Raw genomic sequence first — 17,386 nt, forward strand, 5'->3', positions numbered from 1 at the left:
CGGACGGGCCCCCAGTAGGAATGACTACAACAGTGCGATTCGAATCAATAGATCGGGGAGAGGGGCTGCGCGATCTTTTTCCCTTCCCCGCAACTGGCGGGCTAGCAGGATGACGTAAATTAGGTGCGGCTCCATGGGAATCCCTACGTCAGAGTGCTGGCCGGTAGGGGGAGCTAAGTATCGATGAAGGCTATCATCCGATAGTAGGGCCTTCGAATACACTTCTCTAGGATGAGCAGCCACCTAGGAGTTGACAATCTCCAGTCTTGCTTCCTCACGGGGATTTAGGTCAGGGAGGCGGATCAAAGCATCTGAAACTGTGCCCCAGTTGGCATGAACGAAGAACAGCCGCCTAACGGCCTGCACGGCTGGATATTACCAACCGTCGGCTGGCAGGAAGAAGAACTTGCGGTTGTATCCCTTCACCACCTTGTGCCACCCTTCTATCCGGACCAGCTCTTGGATGGGTTGAAAGCTATAGATGCGTCGACCTTTCCACACCAAATTGTAGGTGATGAAGAATTCACAAGAGGTCAAGTTGGAATAATTAGACCCGACCTCCTCTAGGGCACGACGCCAGATGACGCAACATGAGACCAAAATCCTCCATGAGACTGGAAGAAGTTGTGAGGGTGCCAGAGCAAAGAAATCCAGTACTTCATGCACCGATCGCGGAACAGGCAACCTCAGGCTGCAAGAGAACATTGCAGGGTACGCTGCAACTTTGGTACCGTAGCCTTCCTCATCAACCGCTCTGCCGGTGGGAGACGGCACTTCCAGCTACAGCTTTGAGGGAATTCGGTACGTTGCTTTCAGTTCCTCTAATTCCTTGGAGGTAACTATCGACCACCAGAAAAATCTCGCAAAATCCTCTGTAAGGGGTTCGTCCCGAGTAGCAGCGGCTAGAACGGCGCCAGAGGCCGCCGAGCGGGAACTGGGGCACGAGGACTGCTTTAGGCTTATAACAACATAGAGAGACTCATGAAAAAAAAAAACTTTGGAAGAATGACAAGGAAATGAAATCGCAAAATACCAAAACAAAGTCGAAATTACGAGGGGTCACTCGACTGAAGGAGAGTCTTTATATATATAGACGCAGGGGGCAGTGTGGGATTCCCCTTATCAAAGCATCATAACTACACGCGTCTCACACATGTCCAACTCAAGTATTAGTATCCCTCGATTAACACAACTGTTGTAAAGCGTATCCTTCGGGATAATGTGTAAATGATGATTGCAAAAGATATGGAGGTGGCAGAGAAGCTAGAGGGGTGCCATTAAATGTGGAAACGTGGCTAACATTGCATGGCCATATGGGTGGAATACAGACAGTCACTCAACATGCGGCCAGGTAGGTCGGGAACTTAATCGGGTTTAAAACAAAGGTGATAGAAGAAATACCTCCCGGACCTGTCCGATTAGAATTGACAAGGTAACTGTGAGGGAAATTTTTCCCTTGGGAAAGGCCCATAGAAACTTGGCCCAGAAACCCAGCCCAATGAGGATCTAACATGAATAAGGAGCAAATCGTCAACCAGGGAGAGGCGCAGTCTGGTCGACAAGACAGCTCAACCTGACGCATCGGTGACCTCCCTCGAGAAAAGGGTATGCACGAGGTACACGAGAAACTCAGAGGAGCCTCAATTCATCAGCATCAGAGCATCAATGGCTCCACCAGTTTGAGGCTCAAGAAACTACCCCATATTCATGATGCTGTAAATCAAGTCACTCACAATTATGTAGCCGATCCCAGGTACGAGGAAGCTCTCTCTGACTTTTAAGTTTTCTTTCTTATTTACTACACTCCAAGAACATTTACTGACTTTCGTATCGGAGGCTCCCCCGGCCCCTAGGCCGCCCTTCCAAAGCCGCATACCTTCCTCTCTTTGCAGGGCCCGTTGTGAAGACCTGAGTTGTTGGAGCTTGGCCCAAGGGTGTGCAAAACATGACATCAACAACATGCTTCAAGCATTTTATATCCTTCATGGACTTTCATATAAATATCATTATTCAGTGATTTATATGTATATATTATGTAACAACATTCATTAAACGCATATCCAAATTTTTTGTGACTACCAAGCTAATCAGAAATCTGAATTTAATTGCATATACTATGTGGGAATATGTTTCTTCATAATCAATACAAAGTTTTTGCGAGAAATCTTGTTCAACAAGTTGTGCTTTGTATCTCACAATTTTATTTTTCTCATTACGTTTACGTACAAATACTCATTTATATCTAACATGCATCACAAATTGAGGTGTTTGGATTGCAGGTCTAAATAGTTCACGCTTTCCTAGTGACATCAATTCTGCTTGAATTGTTTCTTTCTATTTTGGCCAATCATTTCTACGTCGACGTTCGTTGATGGTTTGTGGATCAATTTTATCATCACTTCAAGTGATATGTAAAGCAACTTTAAATGAAAATATATTGTCGACAACAATTTTATTTTTATCAAATAATTCTCTTGTACTTACATAGTATCGATATCTCGTTATTTTTAGGTATATTTTCCTCTTTAAGAGATTTTTTTTTAGAGGATGATTCTATTCTGGGAAACTTTGTACAAAAATTTTGGATGCATCTATAACTCTTGTTATCTGTTTTAGGGGTCTTTTTTATTTGTTATTTTCTCTTCCGGGTAGTTTTCCTTTGCACTAATAGGCCTTCTACAATTCCGACATGTCATAGAATCATTTGGTATTTGTATTAATTGATTTTCCTATAGAGACATTGATATTTGTTGGAGTAATAACAGTCGGAATGTGAGACTTTATTATTTTCTTATTGTCAATAAAAGCATTCGGTAAGTGATTTATATTAACTTGCAAATGAATGATTCTTTGAACTTTCAATTTACATTGATTTGCATGAGGATCAAGATGAGATAATGTCAAAGTGTTCTATGTTATTTATTTTTGTGCTTCTGGCACTTTTTCTTCCCCTAATGGTGGGAAGACTGTTTTATTAAAATGAAAATCTTCCAAATGTGCCTTAAAAATATTCCTAGTTAAAAACTCGAGGTATCTAATGATGGATGAAGAGTCAAAACCAAAATAAACTTCAACTCTATATTAAGGACCCATCTTAGTGCATTGGAAAGGTGCAATTGGAACATTCACAACACAACAAAAAAGTACGAAGATGAAAAATATTTAGTGGTTGGACAAATGCAAGTTGTAATGAGAAATATTTCTTATAAGCAATTGGTCTTATTCAAACTAATGATGCAGTATGAAAAATTGCACGTCCCCAAGCAGACACAGGTAGTTTTATTTTCAAAAGTAATAATCGAGGAATTAACTGTTGTTGTTTAATAAATGACTCAGGTAAACCATTTTGAGTACGTGTATGGGCAACATGATGTTCAACATGAATTCCAATTGACCTATAATAGTCATCAAAAGTATTGGATGTAGATGTAACGACTCGAAAGAAACTCAATAGGTGAATGTCTTTAGACCATAGAAAATGTTGTGAAATTCCAAAAATATTTCATGAGTTGAGCAATCGATTAGGTTCTAGTCCATTAGCATTGTTGGATCCTGACTCATTATGGTAACAAAATTGCCTTTCTATTTAATCAAGGCACTTCGAGGTATAAGTTTACGGATCAAATTGCACCACTAGACTCTTTAGAATATTTAGGATCTTACGATGCAATAATACGTTTTTCGTTTCCCAGATGAATAGCAGTCAGGAGTGCCTTTTTATTTAATTAAGACACTTTGGAGTAGAATTTCTTGTAATGAATCACACCATTAGACTTGTAGGAATATTTAGGCACACGTTTAGGTAACTTAACTTGACATGAACATGGCATGCTTGCTCGTGTAAACTAAATTCGTGCATTCTAAATGAAAATAGCAATACTCAGGCAGCTCGCACGCCTTCACACTAAGTACCCTTTATATTACGGTTGATGTACACCCTTCACCATAGTACCCGACAGCTCATGTGCCTTCACTGTAGTAACTGACAAATTGTATCTCCTTGACCGTAATACAATTTAATTTGATAAATGTTTCATGCTTGACTCATAATATTTCTTGACAGACTCTTATCCACTTGGGGTCGTGATAACATAGAAGATTCATGCATGACTTAGAAATATTTCATAACATACTAAATGATTGTGGCAAGACATTCATGGCAACTAACGGATAATCATGTAACAGAAATGAAGGCGTGGCATCTAATAGATGACACGGTATTCATTATATGGGGTTTTAGGGTTTTGGTTGGATTCCAATGACTTGGGATTTCATTAGAGTTGAAACCCACTTTTTGTTTATCAAATGATATTTTGGTTGGTCGGAATAGTGTTTGGGTCAGGTGGCGTGATAACATGGCTTGATTTACACATCATTCCATCGCACTTCAACCTCCATGTGACAAGTGTCTTAATACTATTCATATGAGTGTTTAGGATTGTGCCATGTATCCAACCAAAAAGTAATCCTAGTGATTCTAAGTTGATTAAGACATTCTACATGGCAATTTGACCATTTTTTGAACTGGCTACCACGTTGCGCTCTCACGGGTATTACTATTCACCCGAAAAATTACTAAATGTATTATTGCACCATAAAATTCTAAATATTCCTACAACTCTAATGGTGCAATTCGTTTTACGAAATTCTACTCCTAAATGCCTTAATTAGATAAAAAGACACTCCTAACTACTATTCATCCAAGAAACTGAAAACGTATTATTGCAGCGTAAAATCTTAAATATTCTAACAAGTCTAGTGATGCAATTCGTTTCGTAAACTTATACCCTAAATTACCTTAATTAAATAGAAATGCAACTTCATTACCACAGTGGATCGGGCTTCAACTATATTGACGGACTAGAACCTCATCAATCGCTTGACTTGTAAAATCTTTTCGAGATTTCATGACATTTTCGAAGGTCAAAAGAAATTCACCTATTGAATTTCTTTCAGGTAGTTACATAAACCTCCCTGCATTATCCAATCAAATAAACTAATTTGGATAATCAAGACAAAGAGCTCGTAATCTAATAGCTTAGGCAAGAAGTCTAGCAAATGCAATATTTTGAGTAGAGAGTAGACAAGCATGTGACCATCAAGTTTATGCATATATTAAAACCATAAAATATCTAAATAGCCCAAATGGTGGATGTATACATCCATATATATATATATATATATATATATATATATATATCTACAGATTCTTTGTAGAAATGATGGAGATTCCATAATCACTCTAGATCAATGAGATGGTCAAATCATTAGTTTTTCTTTGCAACATGCATCACATGGATAATCACTTGGTAAAACAAATTTTTTGACTCTTTAAGGTATATCCATATGAATTCTTAATTATTCGACGCATTATGATTGATCCCGGATGACCAAGACTCATTTCAAATCATAAAGATCTTTGGATCAGAGTACTTCTGGTGCACTACAACATGTCATTCAATTATTTTCATTGTTGTATGTTATAACCCACAAGTGAAAATTGACAGATGTTTTAATATGAGCTTCTGACCCAAATTTAATGTTGTAATGTAAAGATATTCATGATTGCCTTCATTGGTGGCTTCGTCATGATAACAATTACGATAAATATTTTTAAAACTGAATAAATTCTTCTAGATTCTAAAGAATATAAAGTATCGTCAATATAAATTTTTGTTCATTTTGGTAACATGATATTGGCTCCTTCGGAGCCTTTGATTTCGGTTCGATGAACCACATATTGTATTGATGTTGACTCTGTTTAATGTTAAATATTAAAAATATATCTTATCCTTAATAATTGTGTGTATTGTACAACTATATGCCAGATACATGTCTTTACTAGTGATCTTGGAATTGATCAATACATCAATAGACACCATATCTCCTTATAAACAAATATATGTATAAAATTTTATTAAAGTAAAATAGGGCAAGGGAAATGTGGACGGGGGCACAACCCATACCGCCCCTCGCACTTGCTGGGGTGCCCAAATATGGGCGGATTAGCCCACCGCCCGCATCCGACTGTCGGGGCCCCTACCCAGCTTAATGACTGAAGATCATGACGAGATAGTGTCAAAGTGTTTATTGTTATTTATTTTTGTGCTTCACGCAATTTTTCTCCCCCTAATGGTGGAAATACTAATTTACTAAAATGAAAATGTTTCAAACATGCATTAAAAATATCCTCAGTTAAAGGCTCAAGATATCTAATAATGGAGGGAGAGCCAAAACCAAAATAAATTCCAACTTTACTATGAGGACCCATTTTCGTGCATTAGAGAGGTGCAATTGGAACATTTACAACGCAACCAAAAGTACGGAAATGAAAAATATTTGGTAGTTGGCCAAATGCAAGATTTAATGGGAAATATTTATTATAAACAATTGGTCTTATTCATACTAATGATGCAGTATGCAAAATTGTATGTCCCCAAACATAGACATGTAGTTTTATTTTCAAAAGTAATGGCCGAGTGATGAATTCCTGACATTTAATAAATGACTCAGGTAAACCATTGTGAATACATGTATGGTTAATAGGATGTTCAACATCAATTTCAACTGACATATAATAATCATAAAAAATTTTGGATGTAAACTTCCCTGCATTATCCAATCAAATAAACAAAATTGAATAATCAAGAAATTGAGCTTGTAATCTAATAATTTGTACAAGAAGTCTGGCAAATACAATATCTCAAGTAAAGAGTAGACATGCATGTGACTATCTAGTTGATGCATCTATTAAAATAAAAAAATATCTAAATAGCCTACATGGTGGATGTATAAGTCCACATATATCTTTGTAGATCTTCGTATAATCACTTTGGAAGGGGATGGTCAGGTTATTATCTTTCCTTTGCAACATGATTCACATGGATAATTGCTTGGTAAAAAATATCTTCTAGTTTGTTAAGACATGTCTATATGAATTATCAATTATTCGATACATGATAATTGATTCCAGATGACCAAAACGATCATGTGAAAGCATAAAGATTAGAGTACTTCTGGTGTACTACAACATGTGATTCAATTGTTTTTATTGTTGTATAAAATAACCCAGAAGGGAAAATTGAAAGTTTTTCTAATATGAGATTTTGGCCCAAATTTATTATTGTGATTTAAATATATTCATGATTGGCTTTATTGGTGGTTTTAACATGATAACCATTACGACGAATATTTTTAAAATTGAGTATATTTCTTCTAGATTTTGAAAAGTACAAAGTTTCATTAATACAAATTTTTGTCTTATTGGTAACGTGATATTGGCTCTTCCGGAGTCTTTGATTAGATTCAATGAACCAAATATTGTATTTATGTTGGCTCGGTTTAATGTTAAATATTAAAACTATTTTTTTTATCCTTGAGAATTGTGCGTGCTGTACAACTGTATGCTAGATAGATCTTTACCAATAATTTTGGAATTGGTCAATGCATCAATAGACACCATATTCCTTATAAACAAATATATGTATAAAATTTGATTAAAGCAAAATAAAGTTAAACAAGATATGATCACAATGACAATTTCCTTTATTACGATAAAATGAGATTCCAGAATACTTAGTGAACTTTCGTTCTCGATATTAATGCTACAGGAGCACATACGAGGAATGAAATGTAGTATATGCTTTTTTTCCAATTTATTCTCATCTGTGAATTCTTCTCTACACAGTTTCAAATGTGAACTAATTTTAAAAAGTGAAGAGTTATATTCACTAATAGTCTTGAAACCTTGCAACCCTAGGTGCATCCAATCATAACGAGCTTTTGGGAGCATTACAGTCTTCTGGTGGTCGTATCTCTCCCTTAAAGTATCACATAGAATCAATGGACATTTTATTGCGAGGTACTCATTTTTTAGTTCTTTATGCAGTTGGTGGCGAAGAAAAATCATTACTTTAGTGCAATCCTACAGAGGTGCTTCATTTTCTAACTTAATAGTATTTCCAGGATTTTTTTTATTGGCACTGGACGTCTAGGAATAACATCCCGACTAATCCCGGACTAGTATTTCCAAAATTGATTGCATCAAGATGAATCTCAGTGTAAAAAATTGTTGCTAGAAACATCAATGGCAACAAATTCGAATTTTGTAAGATTTGACATGGTCTATAAGAAATACATCAAGTATTGAATAATAAAGAAATATTTAAAATCAAGATGACATATAATTAAAACAAAAGTATTTATGACTTGATAATATTATATTCTATTCTATATAATATCACATAAATCATATCAAGATTTTATAAAATAATTTATGTCACAATAAGCATATTTTAATATTTATAGAAGAGAAACTTATAGCGGCCATAAAATGTTATGGAAGTATCTTGCTAAAGATTAAAAGAACACAACAGTTGGCTAGAGTCTCATGCTAATAACATGTTGTAAAATAAGGAGAAGTAGCAAGAGATTTAAAAATTATAATATAGACTTAACTCTTTAGGAGCGATATCATTCACTTCAAATTTTTTATAATGTATTAATGATCCTCAAGACACTTTTTTATAAGCATAGAATGATAAGGAATATGAAATGGTTATTCACAAAAATTATGTATACATTTGTAACATATAAAAGATAATACTCCAATTATATGTATTATCAAATTGTTATACTGCTTATAGATATTATCAAGCAAATCAATAATAGTTGTTTTGCGCGCATCTCATAAATAAAGTCTAATTTTCAATAAATAGTATTATCATTTTTAAATTAAATTCCCAGATTAATAACTCGTTTAGGTCATATTGTAAGACTAGTCAATTGGTTCTTTCTCAATAATATGTATATTCTTAACAAGCTTGACGTCGATGCTGACGCATTGCTTGACGTTAATTGCACATACCCAAATTTATATTATATATGAAGTGTGTGTACTTGTTTTGTTTTGTTTTAATTATAATTAATTAGTCATTGAGGATTGCTTAAGCTAAAAAGAAGCCTAAAAGAGGATTTCTTAATTATTTATTTATGTAGTTTTTTATTTGCAGGACCTTTTTCCAGAAAAGAAATAAAAAGGGGCACGTGGAATATAAGACACACATGCGTCAAACCGGGGGGTTCCACAGTCTCTCTCCCCGCGTTATAAGCTGCTTCAATTCATCTTCCCCGAGTTCCCTCACCAGGCCACGTGTACACTCGTTTGCGCTTTGCGGCTTCCTAGACCGAAAACGCGCCTCCCAGTGTTGAGTCGTTGACCTTCTTCTCATGAGTCCCAGCAACACTCATTCATATAAATCTCCAGCCGCAAATGCCATGCTCTCAGACAGTAAAGCACAAAATATCCTCAACAGATCGAAGAGCATAAACAAAGATTCAAAGGTTATCTTGTAGTGTAGTTTCTTAAAACTGAACACTTAAGTAACCTCCTTAAAGAACAAACAGATTTCTTCTTTCTTGTTTGTTGTTTGGTCTTTTGGGATTAGATTATTGGCAGATGGTGAAGCAGACCACTGAGAAACCAGCGGAGCGAAGCGATTCCAAATACAAAGGTGTTCGGAAGCGCAAGTGGGGAAAGTGGGTGTCCGAAATCCGGCTACCAAACAGCCGGGAAAGAATTTGGTTGGGATCCTACGACTCTGCCGAGAAGGCAGCGCGTGCTTTCGACGCTGCGCTTTTTTGCCTGCGCGGCCGCACAGCGAAGTTCAATTTTCCTGAGAACCCTCCGGAGATCGACGGTGGGCGTTCTCTCACTCCAACGGAGATCCAGGCTGCCGCGTCTAGGTTCGCGAACTCCGTGGAGCCTCCGAAAACCAGCCACTCAGATCCGACGGGTACCGACTTGTTAAATGAGTCGCCGTCGCCTTCGGTGTCGGAGGGGACTGTGCAGATGGGTAGCGACGCCGCCTTGGACGGGTCGTTCTTGGACTTGGACTTGTTTAGGACAGTCGGGTCGGGCAATTACGCATCGGATTACGGAATATTTCCGGGTTTTGATGATTTCACGAATGAATTGTACGCACAGCCGTTGCCTAGCTTTGATTATGGAGAGGAAAATTTTGACGGCATTGTACCTGAGTCGTCATCGTCGTCATTCCTATGGAATTTCTAGGGAGACGACCCGAAAGGATAAAATGGGTCAGAGGTCCGGACAGTTTTAGTTTTCGGAGCTATTGACCAAATTTTTTTAACACGGAAGGGCCAAATTTTTCATCCGGAGCTGCTGACCGTGTTCTTGAATCCGAATATAGATGGACCAAATTTTTGTAGGGACATCTTTGCAATTAATAAAATTAAAATTAAAATTAAAATTTATTTTTAAGTTGTAAAGAAGTAAGAGATGACGTAGATGATGATGTAATTTGGATCACTCGTCTTGTGTGGTTGCAATGAATGGATATTTCCCACACATTTGAATAATTTGCAGAATTATTAAAGTAAATTGATCTTTCAAGCACGTTTTTGCTTTTCTATGGGCACCACCTGTAGCGCACACCAAGACTGGACCTTTTGTTTGCACGTTTATGGTGTCTCTGCCCATGTCCCATCCTTTAATTAAAGCTACCCCATCACTGGCTAATATAGCACAGACATCTTGGTATTCAATATATTTTTCTTACTAAATATTAAGTAAATTGTTTTAGAAATTAAATTAAGTTGAGTTGAAATGATAAAATATTATTAAAATATTATATTTTAATATTATTATTATTTTAAAATTTTAAAATATTGAATTATTTGTTATATTTTATATTAAAATTTAAAAAAAATTATAATGATAAGTTGAGATAAATTTAAGAATCAAACCAATTCTATTCTCCTAATTTGTCCTTTCTTACAACTTTATTTATTGTTAGAATTGGATTTCATCAATCATTTAGTTAGGTTTTTCTTTTTTTACTTCATCTATCAAAATGTTACATCAATAATAATAATTTTATAATTTAAAATGTCATATCAATATTAATCATATTAATAATTTCAAATATACTGCTTAGATTGCATGGTCAGAATTGAAAGAGTAAGGAAACATTCTATAATACAAAATGATATTAATTCTTATTTTAAAAAATATATTTTATTTTAAAATATTATTACAAAGTAATATATATTTATCATTATCGATTAATCTGTTTACCTATAAAAAAATATTATCTCCAAACACTATTTAGTAGGGGTGGTCAGTGTGGGGGCCCTATACCCCCCGCCCCCGTCCATCCCGCCCCTCATGGAGAAGGCTTAGTGGGGGCGGGGCGTGGGATGACCCCAATAGACCCCACCCTACCCTGCCCCTGCTTCGCATATATATTTTTTATTATATTTATATATATATATATAAATATATTGTATATGATATATACAATTTATTGAAAACTTAAAATTATATTCAAGTTATTGGATTGTTTTGGTCACTTAGGTCAAGACAATCCAAAATCTAATTCTAATGAGTTTAAGTTTTTTTTGTATTTATAAATTTAAATTTATAATTTAAATTATATTATAATTTGAGTCTGAAAAAAATTTAAAAATTTTTTAGACTAATTTTTTTTTTTTAAATCTAAAGTATTGGCCTAGACGGAAACAGGGTAGATGAGATTTTTTACCCCACCCCATAGGCACCGGGGTGGGGAAAAAATTACACCCCCGCATAGTACGGGGCGTGGTGCAGGGAAGGGTACCCCGCCCCGCACCATGCGGATATCAGCCATACCATCTAGCTATGAAAAATAGTACTGTACTTAGAGTGAGACGTTGGGTGACAAAGGCATCGGCCTGGGTTGTGCAACCTACACCGTGCGTGGGACGGTGTATCGGGCTGCCAACCCAGGCACCTAAGCAGCACTTAGGTTGCCCTTAGCTCCCCAAGTACTGTTATGTGGGTCATTTAAACATTAATATGTTTGTCTTTTCTTTAAATAATTTTCTTTCTTTATTATTTTAAATGACTTACGTGTTACACTTAATTTTTGATGCTGACGTGGCAATTAAAATGATTATTAAAAAGAAACTAACGAAATTACTAATTTGATCACAATTAAAGACCAATTTGATTACATAAAATTAAACTATCTTATCTCATTTTATTTTATGTAATTATTATAATTTTTTCAAACTCTTACGAAAAAATATAATAAACAATTCAACTTTTTAAATTTTAAAATAAAAATTATATTATAATAATATTTTATTCAATTTTCAACAAAACATCTCATCTCATCTCATCTCATCTAAACTGCATAATCAAATCAAATCTAAAAGTATAAAAAAAATAAAAATAAAAAATAGAGTTTAGTGACTAATCTACCAACACAGAAACTATTTGTGTATTTAACCCAAATTTATAATAGGAATACTCTTTCATATATACTAATTGATATGGTAAATTCTCAACATTCGTGGTAAGTTTAATATATGTTTCAATGAGTTCAACTCAAAATCAAGTTATTATATATATATATATATATATATATATAAGAATATCTACTAAGTTTTTGTACTCATGATCATTGTCTGTGCACAGATAATGAGTACAAAGAAAATCAAACAGATGAAAGAAACAAATCAAGGAAAATGATATATACATGACCAAGGACCAGAAGGAAACCATCCTCGAAGACAGTACGCGTAGTAGCCATGCGTCAATCCAATATTGAGAGCTAGGATATATATTGTAATTACGAAAGACAAACTAGTACGAGATCAAGGAACCAGCTTGGGCATGACATGCATGCAACAATATTAATAGGTCATGTATTGACAAAATTATTTAGCAATATTTCCACCTACTCCGATCGAGATGAAATTTAGTAGTGTTTAAAAAAATTATGAAAAATATAGATCATGTGTTGGTATTTTTCTAATAAAATTTCTTTAATATTATAATTTTAATTATATTATTGTGGATTTCACCAACATCATGTTTGTCAAAATTATTAAACGTGTAAAAGCTGTAACAAAGGAGTTATTTATATAAGAAGATCACTTCATTTTGGATACAGCGTTTGACCGATCGAGTTCAACATGCAGGGAGTAGTAGTGCTGCAAACAAACTCGAGACGTTCTAGAAGAGGAGAATTGTAGGAATGATGAGTCAACTATTATTCTCTATGAATGCAGAAAAAGTATGACAGCAACGTCATCGATCACGCGTACTACTACTGCACCCAGCACTCTCCATGACAACCACGTGTGTCGACTCTACCTGGAATACTATTCTCAATCCAGCCAAACATCCCCATCATCATGGGTTTTCCTGAAATTTTCCCGCCACGTGGCATACACCCAAGTTCTTCTGACCTCATGCTTCCCGATCGATGTGTCCTCTACTTTGTTCTGATCTACATGAGACCGAATGGTGCATAAACGATTTGAAACAAAGAAAACCAGATTGACGTACAGAAGATCGATGGTGTTCAGGAGGCAGATCAGTGGGAGAAGAAATTAGCTAGAGAAGACACTACTGCGATAATAGGAACGGCCGTTACGAGGGCTTGAGGATGAGAAAGTAGGGCAAGTGCCGCAGAAAACCTCCTGGAACTTCCATCCGCCGGCCAGTGATCTTTTGGAGTCGCAGATTCAGGAGGATGTATTTTCTACACGCTCGCAGAGTTCTGCAGGCTGCTGGGAGGAGAACGAGGTAGGGCTCGAGTCAGTCATGTCTGCGGATGAGGTTAGTATGGATAATGGATGCCGTACTTGGCTTTAACGAAGGATTACTCTACGATCTTATAAGCCAAGCACGATTCTTGTTTTGTTTTGGTTTTGTTTGGAGGGCTTCTTGTCCGAAGACTGAAGATTAGCGATACTTGCCGGCTGCTGGAGAGCATGAGCGGGACGGAAGTTGAAGGCCGACGTCTCTACCGAAGTTGCGCACCAGAAAATTAGTCATTACGTACGAAAATAGTATAAAAAAACAAGTATTGATGACAACTTATTTGTAACAAGAATATGCTCATTTTGATAGGAAATGATCGTAACAAATAACTGTAAACTGATCATAAATAAAAATTTTTCTTCTAGTAATATACATGCATATGCGTGGACTGCTTACCATTAATTAAGGAGGTTTTTTGTAAGTTAATAATTGAATAACGATCTAATTAATTAAAAGGCTTGTTTGGAGAGTGAAATGAGATGAAAATTTTATAAATAGTAGTAAGATAGTTTGTGAATAATAATGTGATAGTTTAAGTTGAGTAATTTTTGGATTTTGAGAAAGGAGACTATAGAAAAAGTTGAATAAAAAATATTATAAATTTAAAATATTGTTAGAATAAAGTTTTATAATATTATTTTTGTTTACAGATTTAAAAAAAGTTGAATTGTTTTTTATTTTTTATTTGAAAATTTAATAAAATTGTAATGATTAGTTTGAAAAAAATTGTAATGATTAATTTGAAAATGTTTGCATTTGAATTGTGTTTTAGAATGAGATGAGATAAGATGAGATGAAATAAAAAATTTGAGATGTAATAATCTTATTCAATGTAAATTAAATAATGCACAAAGATGTAAAATGGTTGGTCAATATATATGACTAATAATTTATGCTATAATTTTAATTACATCTTTCTTTCTTTGTAACACTATTCTTAGGATGGTGGGTACATATCGACTAAGCTAAATAATAATAATAATAACAATAATAATAATTTTATTATTATTATTATAAAATCCCAATTTCGGATCCAAATTCAATTGTTAATAATATTAATTCTAAGCGCTTGATCTCAAAGTTAGACATAAATATAAATAATAAAATCTAAGTTTTTAGCTTTTGGATAACAAGTGATTCCACGGGAGTAACCGAGTAACTTGGTGTCTATTAAGATATATAGCTAGTAAACCTTCGGCCGGCTGGAAAAACATCGATCCAAGGGTATGAGATTTTCTGGTACATTCCAAGCCACTCAGCTTAATTAATTGATCTTGTATTCCAGAGCGATCGAGTTTGGTGCTCTCTTCGATGTCGATAGCATATCTCTTTCCCTCAACCTCATATTCAACCCACTCTTCTTTCATGCCTTCAATCAATGCTTCAATGAACTCTAAATATTGTTAACCCGTCTGATTGAAGAGCACTAGCCTTTTTAAATCATTGTTTTCCTTCACTTGTTGGAATAATTCAATAGATTTATCTAGGATATTAGTGCCCACAATGAACAGTACCAATAATTAATATATGGTCGTTAGTAAAAATAAGAAGAGAATGTTTTAGCCATAAATAGATCTCACAAATTGATATGTGTTGATTTGGTATATTAGATTGTAATACTACTTTTATTGTAAAGTAAATATAACATATCATATGAAACCACGTCAGTTTATAAATTTACTTTTGTGAGATATCTTTGTGACTATAGCACTTTTCAAATAAAACATTTAAAGAAACAAAAATAAATAAATAAAAAGCTCCTTTCAAATAGCAGAGACCATCGAGGTAGAATAGTTCATTTTGGCTAACAGAGAAATCAAATTATAGATTTTTTTTTTGTTAAAATTAAAATTCTCATCCTTTTAGTTTTATTGAATTGTGATCTCTTTAACTGTTTCAACTGAGGACCCCGGGCCCTTCATTGACTCGGGCCTCTCCTATGAAGACCATATATCCACCCTGACTCCATTTGTCACACCGCGTGTAACGATTATGCGTAAGACTTCGTTACTAGTAATGCTTGGCTTCGAGTACCAATCCTTGACCACAAATTCTCTAGCCTCTAGCAGTAGAGAGGCAACGTCTATGGTACGAGAGTGTTATTGTCTCATTTGAGCCAGTTGATGCTTGGCATCAACCCAGGAGACGTTAGTCCATCATTACATGTTCTTAAGTGATTAGGAGAGCGCTTCATCGAGATAATACTCCATCTCGATTTGGGGTAATGAGACACGCATACACATGCCAACTCAAAAATTGCGATAAAATATTATCAATGGAAGTTAACTTTCTTATAAAAAAAAATTGCTATATAATATCAAAAGTTTTGCAAAACTCTAGTAAGGTAAATGGAAAAAAAAAAAAAAATCTTATTCTATAACATAAGTAGGTAAGATCTTAAAATTGTTCATGTTAGACCAACTTAGCAAACAGATTCTCAGCAAACAGATTCCGTAAGTTTTGCTGATCCCTGAAATCAAGCATGCAGTGATGAGCTCTTCAAAGCAGCCGTTACTATTGGAGATTCTAGAAAATCAAGGATACGTTAGTCTTAGGATACGTTAGTCTTACTCTGTTTTTGTAAATTCCCTTGTATATAGTTTTGCATCCGTTGCTGTAAATTTATTTCCATTCTTTTGAAAAGTTGTAATCGACAGATGTTTTGGACATTATATATAGAAAGAATAAAATCAGAAAAGGTAAGTTGGCCTTTACACATTTTGTCCTTATTTGTTTGCATTGTCTTACATGGTATCAAGCCTCTCAGGCTAACGCCAAACACGAACATCCTGCAAAACAGCTTCCGCACAATTTCCAAATGGCCTCTTCCCAAACCACTCCCCAATTCCCAAAATTGGATGGCCCCAATTATCTAACATGGAGGATCCAATTTCTTATTTTTCTCAAGAGTCATGACATGGTTGGTCTAGTTAATGGATCAAGCCCTGCTCCAAGTAAGACTCTCCCAGATAACTCTCCAAATCTAGAGTACACACGCTGGTCTAAGCAAGATAACATCGTTCTCAGTTGGCTATATGCCTCTATTGTGGAAAAACTAGTTTCCATTGTTCTTAATTTGGAGACCCAAAACAAGTCCGGGACTCCCTTCAAGCTCGGTTCTCTTCAACTTCACGTTCAAGGATTGCTTTTCTCAAACGGCAACTTCAAACAATTTCCCAAGGAAATCGACCCTGTCTTGCGTATATTGAAGAAGCCAAACTCATCTCTGATCAACTTGCTGTTGTTGGTAAACCAGTTGATGAACAGGATTTGATTACATACCCCTTGAGTGGACTCAAACCACACTTTATGCCCTTTATCACTGCCTATATGTTCGCAACAAGGGACAAGGACCTTCTGATTGATGATTTCCAGACCGAAATGCTCAATTATGAAACATTGATGGAGTCGCCCAATTCCTCTGCACTTGCTAAGACCAACTTTGCATTTGCAGCTTCACTTTCAAAAGGGGGAAACATAAAAACATCAAAAGGGCCGCGCTTCTCTCCTTAGACTCGCTCACCAAGTCATTCACAACAAAACATAGGCTCCTCCACAAACCAGAGCAATATCACACACAGCAGTGATAATAGGCCCGTTTGTCAAATTTGTGAAAAAAAGGGCCACAAAGCACTTGACTGTTATCACAGATTTGATTTCAGTTACCAAGGACGACTCCCTCCATCAGACCTCGCTGCTATGGCCGCTAAAGGAAACAATTCTTATGCTCAACAGGTGTGGTATGCCGACAGTGGAGCCAACGCTCACATT

The 17,386-nt window shown here is 35.5% G+C and overlaps 2 protein-coding genes across 2 annotated transcripts; both read left to right on the forward strand.

The window, feature by feature from the left end:
- The first annotated feature begins 9,265 nt into the window (after nucleotides 1-9,265).
- On the forward strand, nucleotides 9,266-10,402 carry LOC121250812 (ethylene-responsive transcription factor ERF017). The gene has a single exon (XM_041150033.1). The coding sequence runs from the start codon at nucleotides 9,458-9,460 to the stop codon at nucleotides 10,070-10,072; it is 615 nt and encodes a 204-aa protein (XP_041005967.1). The 5' UTR covers nucleotides 9,266-9,457; the 3' UTR covers nucleotides 10,073-10,402.
- Nucleotides 10,403-16,532: 6,130 nt separating this feature from the next.
- On the forward strand, nucleotides 16,533-17,128 carry LOC121249441. The gene is made up of 2 exons (XM_041148153.1): nucleotides 16,533-16,731; nucleotides 16,827-17,128. The coding sequence occupies exons 1-2, from the start codon at nucleotides 16,533-16,535 to the stop codon at nucleotides 17,126-17,128; spliced, it is 501 nt and encodes a 166-aa protein (XP_041004087.1).
- Nucleotides 17,129-17,386: the final 258 nt, after the last annotated feature.

This window comes from Juglans microcarpa x Juglans regia, chromosome 2D (genome assembly GCF_004785595.1).
Source record: "Juglans microcarpa x Juglans regia isolate MS1-56 chromosome 2D, Jm3101_v1.0, whole genome shotgun sequence".
Taxonomy (NCBI): domain Eukaryota; kingdom Viridiplantae; phylum Streptophyta; class Magnoliopsida; order Fagales; family Juglandaceae; genus Juglans; species Juglans microcarpa x Juglans regia.